This window comes from Myodes glareolus, chromosome 27 (assembly GCF_982192425.1).
Source record: "Myodes glareolus chromosome 27, mMyoGla1.1, whole genome shotgun sequence".
NCBI lineage: Eukaryota > Metazoa > Chordata > Mammalia > Rodentia > Cricetidae > Myodes > Myodes glareolus.
The window spans coordinates 39,075,086-39,089,969 of NC_142052.1; the positions used below are offsets into that span (position 1 = coordinate 39,075,086).

Below are 14,884 nucleotides of genomic sequence, written 5' to 3' on the forward strand. Positions count from 1 at the left end.
CTAGGAAGCCTGAGTGATGTACAAGAAGATACGGTATGTGCAGCAGGGGAAATCATTCAGGAGTTGAGCTGATTGAGTTTGCTCACATCGTCTTTCCCCCGCCCCTTCTGAACTCTGGGTATTGAGCAGTCCTGGTATAAATTTAGGAATTTGGAGTGAGGTTAAATATTTAAAACCTGGGTTTACTGTTAACTAATTCGGTTACCTGTACAATTTGCTTTAGACTGTGAACTTGAACTATTATAAAACTCACCACAGGAGTTTAATAAGGCCATTGATGACGAACCGAAGAGCTTTTTTTCTAATCTTTTGTGCATCCAAACTTTAATTATTGAACTTACTTTCTCTCTCTCTCTCTCTCTCTCTCTCTCTCTCTATTTTTTTTTCCCTGCTAATTGATTAACCCCAGGATGATACTTAATGATTTCTACTTAGGTCTTTGAGAGGGCACATCTCTTAAGCCCATACCTCATAGCTAGTAACTGATAACTGTAGATTTGTTTTTGCCTTTTTTTTTTCATTTTTATTCTGTAGTTACATGTGTATGGGTTATTTTTAATTAAAAATTATTTTTACGGAGTCAGATTCCTGAAGGGAAGCATATACCCCAGAACTTTCTGTTACGAAGTGTCCGTGTGCCATGACTCATCCAGGGACAGGGTATAGAGAGCTGTTCTGTCAGGGTTAAACCTATCTTTAATTTAAGATCCCCTGGATAAAACATGCCCACCGTGCAGCGCCTGTGTCAGGACTGGAAGTGCAACTGAGTTTTGTATCAAAGGGACACTGTCGCCTAGTACATTGCAAAGCAATATTCACAAATTGAACAAAATAGACCACTGAAAATGGAAGAAAAATACTGGCAATCAAAACAGCTTCTTAATCACAGCGGTTTAATTGTAAGCCATCTTCCAGTAGAGTGTAATTCATGTTAAAAATATACAGAAGGCTGTGGGTCTTGTAGGCAGCTTAGTCGATGAGTTAGCTGCCGAGGTCGATTCCTGGGTTCTATCTCTAGCCCTACGGCAAAGTGAATAAATACAGTCAGTCTGTCTTTGAGTTAGTTGCCTGGTCTAATCTTCAGCAGTTTGCTGCCCCCTCGTGTTTGATTTACCTTGACGTTTCTTGGCACCTGCCCTCTAAACTAAAATTAGAACCTGCCTTCCTGTAGATACCTATGGATTTCCTCTAGCTGATTGCTGCTGCCAATAAAAATGTGTATCTACTTTTTTTTTCCCCAAACTGATTGTGTTCCCATACATTTAGTCCCTCATTTTCCAAATATGAAAAAATTTGGATAGATGGAAAATCAAGTTACATTTCAAAAGAATATATGGGCTTTCTTTTTAAATTGCAAAAGCAATTTGTTAAAATTAGAGAGGTGTTTGAAGTTAGCTTTGTATATGAGTAATGTCAATATTATTCATTTAAGCTGGGCTTTTTGTCTTGAAAAGGGTGTTAAGCTTTCTGACTTAATTTTTCCCATCTAACTTTATGTTGTACTGATAATAAAGTTTGAAAATGTCCGATTCACAAAAGAAAGTCTCCAGTTTCTTATCTTTACCAGTAGATTTGTCAGTCTTTTATGGTTTCAGGTTATGCTAATAACCAGTTTTCCGAGACATTTGTTTTTACTCTTTAAGATCTGTGGGTGGGCTACAGTCATGTTTAGATTTTTTTGAAATCAGAAAACACTTTACTTTTCAATAAAAACTTACTGGAACATCTAAAAGTGTTCAATAGGTATAAAATAATTCATAACGTCAGTGAAAAGGTTTAAATAACAGCAAAGTTACTGAAATTATTCCCAGACTCTGTAGGTCACCCATATTATTTAGAAATGTTATAAAACAACCATTTAGTGTTGTATTACAAAATAGTATTGAGTTTATTTTCCTAATTCCTTTGAATAGAACATACTCAGGATTACAGCCACCTAGGTAACAGGGACAGGGAACTTAGTGAACTTTTTAATTAAAAGATGTCCTAATCGAAATAATTTTAAAAAAGTAAAGCAGGACTTGGGCTAATTCCAAGGTAATACTACTGTTGCTGAGAGTGATGTAATTACACTGTTGGTGGCCATATAACAGAGCCGAGTCTTTTTTTTTTAAATATTTTTATTTTATTATATATACAATATTCTTTCTGTGTGCATGCCTGAAGGCCAAAAGAGGGCACCAGACATCATTACAGATGGTTGTGAGCCACCATGTGGTTGCTGGGAATTGAACTCAGGACCTTTGGAAGAGCAGGCAATGCTCTTAACCACTGAGCCATCTCTCCAGCCCCCTCCTCGGAGTAATTTTGTAATGTCAGGAAGCTGGTGTCTTGGGATGAGTCCTTCCTACTACTGAAGTTGAGTGAACCTGATAGGCCTTGGCTGTGCTAGTTGGTCCTGTTTGTGCCCTTGAAATGTTTTGATAACATTTTGTTAAAGCCATTACAAAGGGTCTTTTCTCCCTCGTTTTTGTATAATTTTAAGTCAAGCAATAATATCACTTGTAATAATAGTAGTGTCTTAATTGCTTTCCAGAGCAGTTTAGAATGCATTGTGTTAGGTCCTTTAGTAGATGAGCGTAGATGTTAATCTACTTTGCTTTATTGAGGACAGATAGTGGCAGTGCTGGGGTAAATATAATATATATATATTTTTTTTTAAAAAAATAGTTTTTCTGAGTGCTTGTCTGCAGTGCTCTATACAAGATGGTGCATCTGTGAATGCATCATCAGAAGTGGGGATGACTTCCCGGGAGCACTCCCGCTCATAACTCACACTTCAGTAACATTTACATAATGCAAGGTAGGAAAATAAAAACGGAAGCCATTTACCACTTAAAAATATTGTATGACTTTTTATTTTGTTCTTAGTTAACGGTGAAACAAGCAGGGATCAGTGGCCCCACGTTCTAAGTGATAAGATTTTAAATGTTATTATTTACCTAAGGACTCATAGCTAATAAGGCAGTCTAGTCTTTAACAAATCTTTCAAAAAGTTATTTTTGATATATAAATTTATATTTATATAGAAATAAAACTTTACTATATGTGCATATACGTGTGTGTGTGTGTGTGTATGAATGAGCTGTACACAGACATGTGTGGAAGCCATAGCACAGCTTTGCAGAGTTGGTTCTCTCCTGAGACTCAAACTGAGGCTGTTGGGTTTTGTTGCAGCGCCCTCTTCTGTCCCCTCCCCTTCCGACAGACTTGACACCCTGCCTGATCCTTCCACACATCCAGGCTCGTCCCCACTTCTCACCTTTCCTGCGGATGTCATTGTTGATTGACAGAAGGAAACTATCCTATCCGGGCTTTCATGAGGAAGTGCTGTGATGAAACCTTGGGAAAAAGTTGGTTTTCAAATTTGCACACTGTAGATCCATTGTCACGAGGGAATTGTACGTGTGCACTAAACAGGACACACTTCCGTAACCCCAGTTGAGCAGTTCAGTGGTTTTTCTTTGAATTTCTACCTCCCTGCTTTTTGCTTTTCAAAATAACAACTGAGAACATCAAAAGGGCTAGCAAAGGAACTCGCAATACTTTCCTGTTCGTGTTTATTACTTGTGTGTCTGAGAGGCAACCGAGGAGAGGCAAAATTCTCTTTTTTTCCCCCTTTTTAATTTTTGAAAGTGAAGCAGTTAGATACCATATAGCGTTCATGCTGTCCTGACTGCCCTTTCTAGAACTCAGTGTTGGGGATAAGTTGTTTACTACTGGTGTTTTTTCCTGTGTCAGTCACGTTAGTAATTAATTGAATGACTTTGCTTTTTGTTTATATTGTTTTATTGACTAGCTATTATTAGGAAACAGTTCCATTCCCCTTTCAATCCGTCTTTGTGGTGTGCTGGGTGTGCTGTGGTGTGCTGGGTGGGCCTACATTCTGCACTTGCTATGAAATGCAAGTCTATGGTAACCAGAGCCCTGGCTGCCAGGGCAGTCCATTCCACAGTCTTGGTGTCTCCTCCTACCTGTGTGTCTACCTTCAGTGTTAAATATTTCCCGGGGGTGGGATGTCTTTAATCTTCTACATTTATGTCTACTTGTATAGGTAAAATATCTATCAGAAGGTTTGTAATAATAACAGTTAGTGTATAAGGCGCTATGTACTATTACTGTACTTGAAAAACTAAAAATCAGTAACTTGACATTATATAGTAAAAAATTCAATTTAATTAAAAAATTTTCCAAACCTTATGGAAGAATGTCCTGTCAGAGATCTCAAACTCTGTTTTTATGTAAATTGACACAAATGGTCTTTATTGTGTATAGCCTTGTGTCTTGGTTCGCGTACGGCATTGTGAACTGGGTAAGCCAGGCCAGTTTACTGATGTTTGCTGAGGTAAGGGTGCCTCCCAGGAAGAGCCCGGCAAAGGGGAAGCACTCTGGGGTGTCCTGGGCAGGGCTGCCCGGTCTTCCTGTGCTGTGCCAGTGTGGCGTGTGTGCTGCCGCCTGCTGCTTCGTGTTGTGTAAGGACCCGGCTGGCTCTTCTTTTCTGGACACCCGTGTGCTCTGTGCATGGGAACCATGGTCACAGCCAAGTGCTTTCTGTCGTTCTTACAGTCTCTTGGTTTAGGGAGTGGCCTGTGGTCATGTAAGAGCACTGGGAAAAGTTGACGGGAAGGTGATGCGGAGTCGGAGCTATTTCTACAACTGCTGAATTTTAAACTATTTCAGGATAAATTTTTAAAAAAAAAAAAAAACATTCGTCTGTGCTGTTTCCAGTTTTGTGTTTTCTGATTCAAAGTGGAAGCCTGCATTTTTGTCCGGGTGTTAAAAAGTAAGCATCGGTTGAGTGACAACGCACTTGCAGGAGAGCATCCACATCTGGGTATAAAATTCAGCTGTTTTATGCAAAGTGAAGGTGCTCATGGACCAGCACCCAGGTGGAGCGAGAACTCAGGATGAGCCCACTTGTCTCATGATGCAGCCCAGGTTGACCACAGCTATACCGCACAGTTCAGATGTTAAAACTAAGTATAGGAGGACGTTAGTGAACTTCTTTTTCTTTTCTTTTTTTCATCTCATCCAAAGCAAAATGTTGGGTTTAGAAATACTGTGGTTGCGCAACGATGAAATTGCCTGATTGTAAATTAACCCTCTTACTTAGCAGTTGTGCAGTGACACCTACCTTCCGGCGGTGGCGCTGTAGGGCAGACCAACAGGGAGCCTGAGCCCACGTCCAGGGTGACTCCTGCTGCTTTGTTTGTTGATGGAGCTCAGCCTGCCATTTCTTGTGCAGTCGGATCATCTACTGGCGTCTGCAGAGCATAAAGTCTTGCCAAGCTAAGACTGTCCTCAGTTATAAAATCAGTACTCTGAACACATAAGGCCTGAAGAACTCTAAAGCAGAGACATGGTGGGAATATTTTAAGACACAGCCAAGTTCTCCGAATGCCAGTATTTAGGTTGGAGTCATATATGGGCTTGTCTGACGTTTTCTATGTTCCCTCTTCCACCCCCACGGATAGCTTGTGGCAGTTAGAGGATTCTCAACTTCCATGGAATGCCTAGGAAGTTCCATAAATTAAAGGTGCGCCTGGATTCCCACCTCCACGTTAACTGAGGCTGCGGCTGCTTGTCGAGGGCAGTATCTCCTTCCCCGGCCTCCGAGGGTGAACTCCTGAACCCGTGTTTCCTTTTTTTTTCTCTTTCCACTGTCTGGTCGTGTCCATCCATGGCAGGTTGATACGTGTCTGAATAGCCAGAGCAGAGAAACCCTACACCCTGCCACAGTTAGGCTGTTCCTGTGACGGGTAGAACTCGCTGATTCCTGAGCTACGGCTGTTTGAGAAGGGGTCTCTGCAGAGCGTCCTAGCCAGCTCAGATGGATTCCTCTAACACATCTGCTAGAGCAGTAGTACCGAGATGGCCAGAGATGACTCCTGGGTCACTTCTGCTCGTACGACCCCATCATTCTCCCTCGAATGTAGTTACTGAGAGGCTGGGGAGTAGAATCCCTGCAACACATTGAGTCCTTTATACAGATGTATAGTGATCCATAGTGACATAAATTTTATGTATACTGTTTCATGGTGTCATTCTATAGATACTTTCTAATCTACATTTACTGCCACGGGTTCTTGTTTATTGAGCAGTGAGAAAAGACACAGTGAACAGGCCGTGTGTCATTTATGTATCAGATGAACGGATAGCTCAGACCATCAGCTCACCCCCAGCATCTCAGAGAGGAGTGGTAAGGCAGAGACGAGCGAGAGGCTCATTTTCATTAGTGTTCAAGTGAAATTAATATAATTTTATCTAGGCTAACATTTTTTCTCTGCATTATCCTCTTATTTCAGTGCTTCTAAAATAAAGACAAAACCTTCACAGTTATTAGTAAAAATAGTGTCTGCTTTGGGCTTTATAGGTTACTGACTCTTTCTCATTTGACCATTAAATGTCTAGATGGGGAATAAATAGAATTTTAAATTTTTTAATTGATTAATTGATTATTTTTTTGGCTAACAAGGAGGTCACTCAGGCCAGGGAGCTTGTTGCTTTGATTAGCGTACCCCCTCCACAGCACAGCCCTTCCGCTGGTCCCGTTCTACCTGAGAAGCCATCATCCTCTGCCGGGACATGTCCCGTCCTTTCCATGGGATATTTGATTTCCTTCTAAAAGGTACGTCATGTTTTTAACACACGATTGATTATTGCCTCGTAGATGGATGGAGTCAGATACCCAGAGTTGTTGACATCCCGTTCCTGCGAGTTTTCAGTGAGTCCTTGTATGACTTTCCTGCAGTCTCACGGTCTAATCAACCAACAGTGGTTTGCTGTCCTGCCTCCCCAGGCTAAACAAGTCTAAAACCAGGTGTCCACAGACACAGACTCTGAAAACGTTAAGGGAGAAGCCTTATTACCATACTTCCTTTTCCTCCCTTCTGGTGGTCCCAGTTTCCTGGTGGTCTGTCGCTTGTAGCCACATCACAAATTTAATATTTTTGTAATGGTGACTTTATCAGTGAGACTGGTTAAGAAATTGAAGTGCTTGGGTTAAAAAAAAAATCGAATCTCAGTGTAGCTTTGCAATAAAATGTGTAGACTGCAATAATTTTTAGCTCATGTCACATATAATTCAGCCTAACATTTGCAGACAATTATAACCTTCGGTTGACTACAGTATCTAACGAGGAGTGTTTGATAATTTATTGGTATAAATTATTAGACCTCAAACTTCAGCTAGTTTCTATCAGACTCAGTAAGAAGCTGGATTGAAACACTTGACCATAAGCCACGACTCGGGTGTGGCAGGTCTGAGTAGGGTGTAGTAACTCCCCGACTAGGGTATTCCTGCCTCCAGGGGGTCCTGATGCCTCTCACGCTGCTCCCAGAACCAGCCCTTGCTAACGCTAACCTCTGCCCAGGTATGGGGCCAGGAAAACAGCGACCACGCGCCTCCCACTCCCCCGTGGCAACAGGGGTTAAAGATCTGTCAGGTTTGCTTCTGGTCAGTTTCCCTCGTCTTTCTGAAAGAAAAAACACAGTAAAATAGTCAGAGTGCTTCTCTCAGCTCCAAGTCTCCTCCTCCGGTCCTCAGAGGAGAACTGCTCCAGAGTGTGGTCCTCCCTGCTCTCCCTACCCGTGTCGTCCTAAAGAGGAGACGTGCTTTTCTTGTGCTTTAAGTCCCTGTAGACAGCAGAGTCGATACCGCTCCGCTCCCGGGGGTCTTCTCCCTGGCCATGGCTGCCTTTTATGAACATAATGGCTTCATTTAGTCTTTAAAGATTCCATACAGTGCATTTTGATCATATCCACCTCTCCCCTAGTTCCTCTCAGATCCACCCACCCCACCTCCATACTTATGACTTGTTTCTTCATGGTTTTTTTGTTTGTTTGTTTGTTTTTTTCTTCCCCTTTTCAGATATACCTTTTGAACAGAAATCCTTAATTTTAACTGAAGTCAGTGACATCAGTTTTCCTTTTTGGGTGCCTTCTGTCTCCTATCTTGAAGTTCTTAGGTAACTGTTGTAGAGCTGTGCTTTCGAGTAATGGTGGTCACGTCCGACTGTTGAGCACCTGAAATACGGCTAGTCCGTCATTGTGCCAATGTAAAATGCCTGCGTCCATTCCAATACACAGTATTAACAGGATGTAAAATGCCAGTTAAACGAGTTTCAGGTGTGAATTAGCTAAAATGTAATATGAAATTAGTTTCACATGTTCAGAAGAGTTCGCAATGCCAAAGCCGGCTCACCTGTTTCTGGAATCTCGAAGTGTGCTGTTGGGTGGACTTCCTCTGGTCACGATTCTCTTCTGTGCCCACTCCGTCGCATGTGGAGGAACAACGTTGTAGATGTGACTGATACCTGAGGAGCCGAAATTCAAATTCACATTTAATTCATTTAGATTTGAGCCGGCAGTGACGGACATTTTTGGACACTCGTGTTTTAGCATTTATTGTCTGGGTTTTGCCTCCCGTTTTAACTGCACATGACAGTGTGTGGTGTCAGATCTAGAGCACAGACAACAAGGAAACAGTATTCTTTTTAAGACTATTTTTTTCTTCTTTTGGCATATTCCTTTTTTCACCATTTTTCCATTTTTAATCTTTGTCTCTGTGTCTCTGTCTCTGTCTCTCTCTCTCTCTCTCTCTCTGTGTGTGTGTGTGTGTATACAAATGCCGACATGCCTCTGGAGGTCGGAGGACAAACTTGCAAAATGTGTTTTCTGGGAATTTAATTCAGGTTATTGGGCTTGGCAGCAAGCTCCTCTATCCACTGAGCCATCTAGTTGGCCTTCCTTTGGTCTGCTTTTGCACCAAGTACCTACCACACTGTCTCTAGGAACTAACTGAATACGTGTTCCTGTTTTCTCCCTCAAGCTTGTCATGGCCATTCTTTTTTTTTTTTAAATATTTATTTATTTATTATGTATACAATATTCTGTCTGTGTATATGTCTGCAGGCCAGAAGAGGGCACCAGACCTCATTACAGATGGTTGTGAGCCACCATGTGGTTGCTGGGAATTGAACTCAGGACCTTTGGAAGAGCAGGCAATGCTCTTAACCACTGAGCCACCTCTCCAGCACCCAGTCATGGCCATTCTTGACCCTGTCTGTTTTCACAGAAGTATTACATACAGCTTATTGCTTTTCACAAAAGAACTTCCAGGATTTTGAATGAGATTGTATCGGATAAACACTTCATCCACTCATAAACGTAGGATAGTCTTCTATTTACTTAAGTCTTCAATTTTTTCAGTAAAGTGTGAACCTTTTCTATGTAAAGCCCTTAGACTTTGTTAAATTTGTTCCTAGCTATTTGTTGGCTATTAATAAAGGTATTAGTTACTAGTTTCATTCTGTAGTTTTTGTAGTATATAGAAATACATTTGGCCTGGGGTTGATGGTGCTCGCCTTTAATCTCAGCATTCACAGGAGGTAGAGGCAGGTGATCTCTGAATTCAAGGCCAGCCTGGTCTACAGAGTGAGTTCCAGGACAGCAAAGGCCACACAGAGAAACCCTGCCTTCAGAAACAAAAATAAAAACAAACAAAAAATACATTTGATATTGTTATTATTCTTATATCAAGCAACTGTAGAAAGTTACTTACTCTTGGACTTTTATTTTATCTAATTCTAAGCATTTGTAAGTAATGAGAAAATTTTCCTGATTTAAAAAAAACAATTTTAATGATTTTTAAAAAGATCTATTATGTGTACCTGTCTCTGTGGGGAGATCTATGTGTGTGTTCAGTTAGCCCACGGCAGCCAGAAGAAGTCATTATATTTCCCTGGAGCCGAAATTGCCTCTGATTGTAAGCTGCCTGGTACCACAACTGGGGACTGACTTGGGTCCCCTGCAAAAGCAATCTATCATCTGTCTGTCTATCTGTCTGTCTGTCCATCTGTGTATCAGATAGATGGACAGACAGACAGATCTACATGTCTATATAGATAAATATGTATATATGTATATCTATCATCTCTCTGTCTATCTTGGATCTAACTGTTGAGCTATCTTTCTAGCCCCCATTTCAATCAGTTTATTTCTTTCCATATTGCTGCCCTAACCATGACCCTGTTTGCAGGAACAGAGGAGCTTTATTTTACCTTTATTTTTAGAGGACCAGACTGAAAGTAAGCCAACAATAATGAATGTATGTATGTATGTATGTATGTATCTATCTATCTATCTATCTATCTATAGAGAGAGTGTGTGTCTTTGGTGTTTTCAAAGTAGTTCAAACTGTCCCGGATCTTGAGAATTTGTATGAATTGAAAAGTGCTGTTCACTACTACAATTAAATAAAAGGGGCTGCTTTTCAGAGGGAGTCTCGAAGCAAAGAGTGACTATAATCATGAAGGAAATGGGATAAAATACTTGTTTGGCACCTTGGCAAATGCAAAGGAATTTTATTGTCTTGAACATGTACCGAGGTGTAGACTAATCACCTGTCTTTCCGATCTCTTTAGGAAGACTAGAAATGAAGGTACACATACACACAAAATTTTGCCTCATTTGTTTGCTGACATTTGTTTTCCATCACTGCAACCACTGCCATGACGACCACGACCATGGCCCCGAGGAGCTGCACAGACACCACCGTGGGATGACGGAGTTGGAGTCCAGTAAGTTTTCAGTGCAGGATGCTGAGAATGAAAAGAAGTACTATATTGACAAACTTTTTGACCGTTACGGTGAAAACGGAAGATTATCGTTTTTCGGGCTGGAGAAACTTTTAACAAACTTGGGCCTTGGAGAGATCAAAGTCGTTGAAATTAACCATGAGGACCTGGGCCACGATCACGTGTCTCACTTAGACATTCTGGCGGTTCAGGAGGGAAAGCATTTCCATTCGCACAGCCACCAGCATTTCCACAATCATTTCAACTCGGAGAACCGCACCGCCAGCAGCGTGACGTCACAGAGGAACCACAGGTGCGATCCTGAGAAAGAGGCAGCCGACGTCCCCAGCAAGTCTGAGGACAAACAGCTGCACGGCCACAATCACCGCCTCCGTCACGGCCACCGCTCACATCATCACCTGGGTCAGAACACGACTCAGCGTCTTCACAATGATTCCGTCCCGCACGGCGAGCACGGCGAGCCTGGTCACGGACCTTCCACAGAGACCAATAGAACCCAAGAGCAATCTGAAGTGAAGCCGTTGAAGGTCAGGCGGAAGGATAAAGGGAAGAGGAAGAAAGAAAACTCCGAAGCTAACACACCAGGTTTCCTCCCCAGCCATGAGCACAGTGAGCAATATGAACATAATCGGGTTCACAAACTTGACCGCGCACACAGCCCGGGTCATCCGCACGTACACCTTCCCGAGCGGGATGGCCACGGACACCAAGATCTCGACCCTGATATTGACGGTGAACTTCGACATACGAGAAAGCGAGAAGCTCCGCATGTCAAAAAAAGTGCAATTTATTCCACTGCTAGCCACAAAGACCACAGTGAAGATGACCGCCAACATGAAGTAGGTATAAACAGATTCCGTGGTGCCGTGGTAGTCACTTGGTGGGTCTCGGGTAGTTGTGGAGCAGTTAGGTTTGGATAAGAAGTAGTTACTTGTGGAACATCAGGTGACAGTTCTACTAAGGAGTAAGGAATCAAAATTGACGTTGGAAAGTCTTTGTCACTGTTTTATTCTCAAATTTGTATTCCTCGAGTCTAAATATTTAATGTTGTTTGGAAATATGTTCTTAGTTTCTTTTGCAATGTTTTAGGAATTCTGACTCTAATTGACAGTTGTCACTGTTAATTAATACTATGGCTGGTTTTTAAATATTTGAAAATTAAAACATGTTTTCTCTTGATCAACCTGACCTTTCTGAAAGTGGCTCGAACAGTTTATCTTGCATAATTATTAATTTCTTGAAATCCATTAGTGGTTTCCAGTGTTTTAGTTTCCGAGTTTCTGTGCATGATTGGGCCTCTTGCCTCATTTCTTTATGGTAAGGCCTGTTGTGCTCCCAGTCGTTGCTGAGGCTTTCCCAGGCCTGGCTGGCTGGAGCGAAGAGTGGTTGGAAGTGCCCTGACTCCGGGAATGCTCTTGTTCTCCTCGGTCCTCATGCAGTGGAAGGCTTTTCACTTTGGATTGTTTCCTCCTTGGTTTTTTAAAGTGTAGTCTTTGGTTATATGTACGCCAATACTACTTTCCTTCTGATTTCTAGCGGTCTCATTCAAGTTTAAAGAAGCTTTCTGACTTTATATGTTTGTATGAACGATAAGCAGGACCATCAGATGAGGGGAGGGCGATGTGACTGCTTTTGAGATTAAGGTGCATCTGCGTAAGTTCCTTGCCGTTCCTTCCTGGCTAAATCAGCAGATACCTGATGCCGGCAGTTATGAACAGTCGTTTTAACAAGAAGATACATCAAAGTTTTAAAGAGATTTTAAAGTGTACATTTGTTATTAGGGGTAAGCCCTCCATGTCTTCCCTAGATGATATCATGCTATATCCTCATATTTTCTCAGTGTGTCAGACTCAAGAGATCTTCATGCTACTGTCCCGGCAGATCTGACGCCCCGACACCCTGGAGTTTGTGAAAATGTTTGGAGCATTGAGTAGGGTGGTACCTCACAGTTGCTAAGATCTGAGAGTGGGTTTTGATTTTGTGTGTCATGGTTCTTTTGAGCTACTGAAAAGATGGAGGTACTTAGGCAATAAAGAAGTATGCAACCAGACCAGGTAGATAGAAGAAGAAAAGAAAGAGTCCAGGTCCTTAATCTTAATATAAGACATTATTTTTTACTTTATACTTTATGATAGATCCAAATTTGTATAACTGCTTTCTTTGTTTTTGAAATTTCAGTGAATATATATTATGTATGTATATATGTGTATATGTATATATATATAAATATATACATACATATATTGTACTGAGATTAAACCTAAGACCTTGCAATGAGGGGCATCCCCAGCTACTACCCTTCATTTTCCTTGTTTCCCTCAGTGCACACTGGCACACTGGACTAGAACGGGTTCGTTGTGTGTGTGTGTGTTCTGATGGGTTGCTGTTACTATTTTGCTGTTGTGCTGATCAAACTCATTGGGCTAACGTGTGCCCCGGCTATTCAATGTAACACTCTCCTGGCGTGCCGTCGGCAGGAAACGTGTCTGTGCTAATGGTTTCTTGAGTCACCGGCGCTGCATTTTGGTAAGGAAGAGCCCTGCTGATCTCTATGAATCTTGGAGATATGGCTGAGTCCTTGTCTTTCATGTGTTAGAATAGAAAAATGGGTAGAACTTGGAGAAAGCCTTGAGTAATCTGGTAGAATGTATCCCTGTTTAATCTTCACATAAATTCCTGTGGAAAAGATGATTCTTATGTGTTATTGCAGTTATTTTCAAGTGATTTACAATAATTTATTTCTGCAGAATCTGCAGACCTGTGTACACTCACTCTCTTTTACTCCTTTCCTTGCAGTGTCTGAACGTCACTCAGCTCTTAAAACACTTTGGTCTTGGCGCCAACTCTCCCATCTCTCCCGATTTGTTTACGTACCTCTGCCCTGCATTGCTCTATCAGATTGACAGCCGACTTTGTATTGAGCATTTTGACAAACTTTTAGTTGAAGATTTAAGCAAGGATAAAACTCTGGTTCCTGAAGATAAGGCGAATATAGGGGCGTCAGGTAAGAGACCACTTTTTCTTCCTTGGATAGTACTCATATTGTCTCAGAAACTGTGTGAGTTAAAAAGGAATACTACATTGTTGTTTTTTTTGGTGTGATAGATATGCATATAAAATACTGTTGGAGAGGAGAGGCTGAGTAAATTTTAATTTTATTCTTCTGGTTGTCTAGAGGAGTGGTTTTTGGACAGAGAACAAAATTGAAGTAAAAATCTTCTTGACAAGCACCTGTGAATAACGGAACGTCTGAAGTTATCTGAAGTTACGATTATTTGATCTTATGCAGGGGTAGGGCTTCATGAAAGCAACGATGATTGGATTTCAAAGAGTGTAATGGGAGGTCAGAGGCTGAACAGTGGGAATGTCTCTGGTGCCCCATGGTTGGCCCACCAGCTTCCTCCGGGCCACTTCTTCTAGGTACTGATGGGATGAAACCAATACTGTTTGCCGTCTCCTCCTCTGCTGGCTGTTTTCCTGCCGTAGCCAGGGGCCGGGTCCCTGCCGTGCCCGCAGGACTTCCCTCCTAACAGCACAAACTCTACTGCCTGACAGTTCACTGTGGTTCTCGCGGACCTGAAATCCACCACCGTTTGTTTGACAGAAGTGAGAACTGATTTCCTTCTAATGTTGTTCTTTCTCCTTTTCTCCTGTGTAACCAGGAGTCTAATTCTAGACATTTCCTCACCCCGTGAACTTTACTGTACCCTTTACTTACGTTCATCTTCTTCTTTGATTGTTGAAACAGCTTCGTTACTCTTGTTCTTCCTCCTTGCAAGGCATTGCTGGCACTTAAACTAGATTTATCTTCTAAGATGTGAGATCCTGCAGCATGGAAGTGGTTTGTTTTTGACATAGCAGTAGTAATTTGCTTTATAAACACATTTCGCAAACTCAGTTAATGCACTCCTCCCAGCAGTCTTAGAGGGCGGGCAATATTATTTTTCCTAACATGTCAGATAGTAGATAGTTGTGCTAGGCTTCAATCTGTATAATTAGGACATTTTAGTGTTTATGTGCCAAATGTTTTATATGCTTTTTCTTCCTCCCTAAATTTCAGCAAATAATCCTGAGAGAAATTTTGTGATTGCTTCTTTAGTTTTATTTTTTCACATGTGGTTTTGTTTTCTGTTTAGATAGAAACCAAGGCATAGAGAAGTTAAGTAACTTGCCCTCTTAATGCGTGACAGCCCACAAACACGAAGGGTTGTCTGATAAAAATTGTGGGTAGCTCATCCTTATACCATTCCCTCTGGATTCCGTTGAATCCTGCCTTCCTTCTATGA

At 41.6% G+C, this 14,884-nt stretch overlaps 1 protein-coding gene across 5 annotated transcripts in view; it reads left to right on the forward strand.

Moving 5' to 3' along the window:
• Positions 1-14,884, forward strand: part of Slc39a10 (solute carrier family 39 member 10) — a 109,493-nt gene that overhangs the window by 73,321 nt on the left and 21,288 nt on the right. For all 5 annotated transcript variants that reach the window (XM_087902288.1, XM_087902289.1, XM_087902285.1 and 2 more), the window contains exons 2-3: positions 10,425-11,437; positions 13,395-13,602. In XM_087902288.1, the coding sequence (XP_087758414.1) occupies positions 10,436-11,437; positions 13,395-13,602 (1,210 nt within the window). In that variant the 5' untranslated portion in view covers positions 10,425-10,435. The remainder of the gene's footprint in view (positions 1-10,424; positions 11,438-13,394; positions 13,603-14,884) is intronic.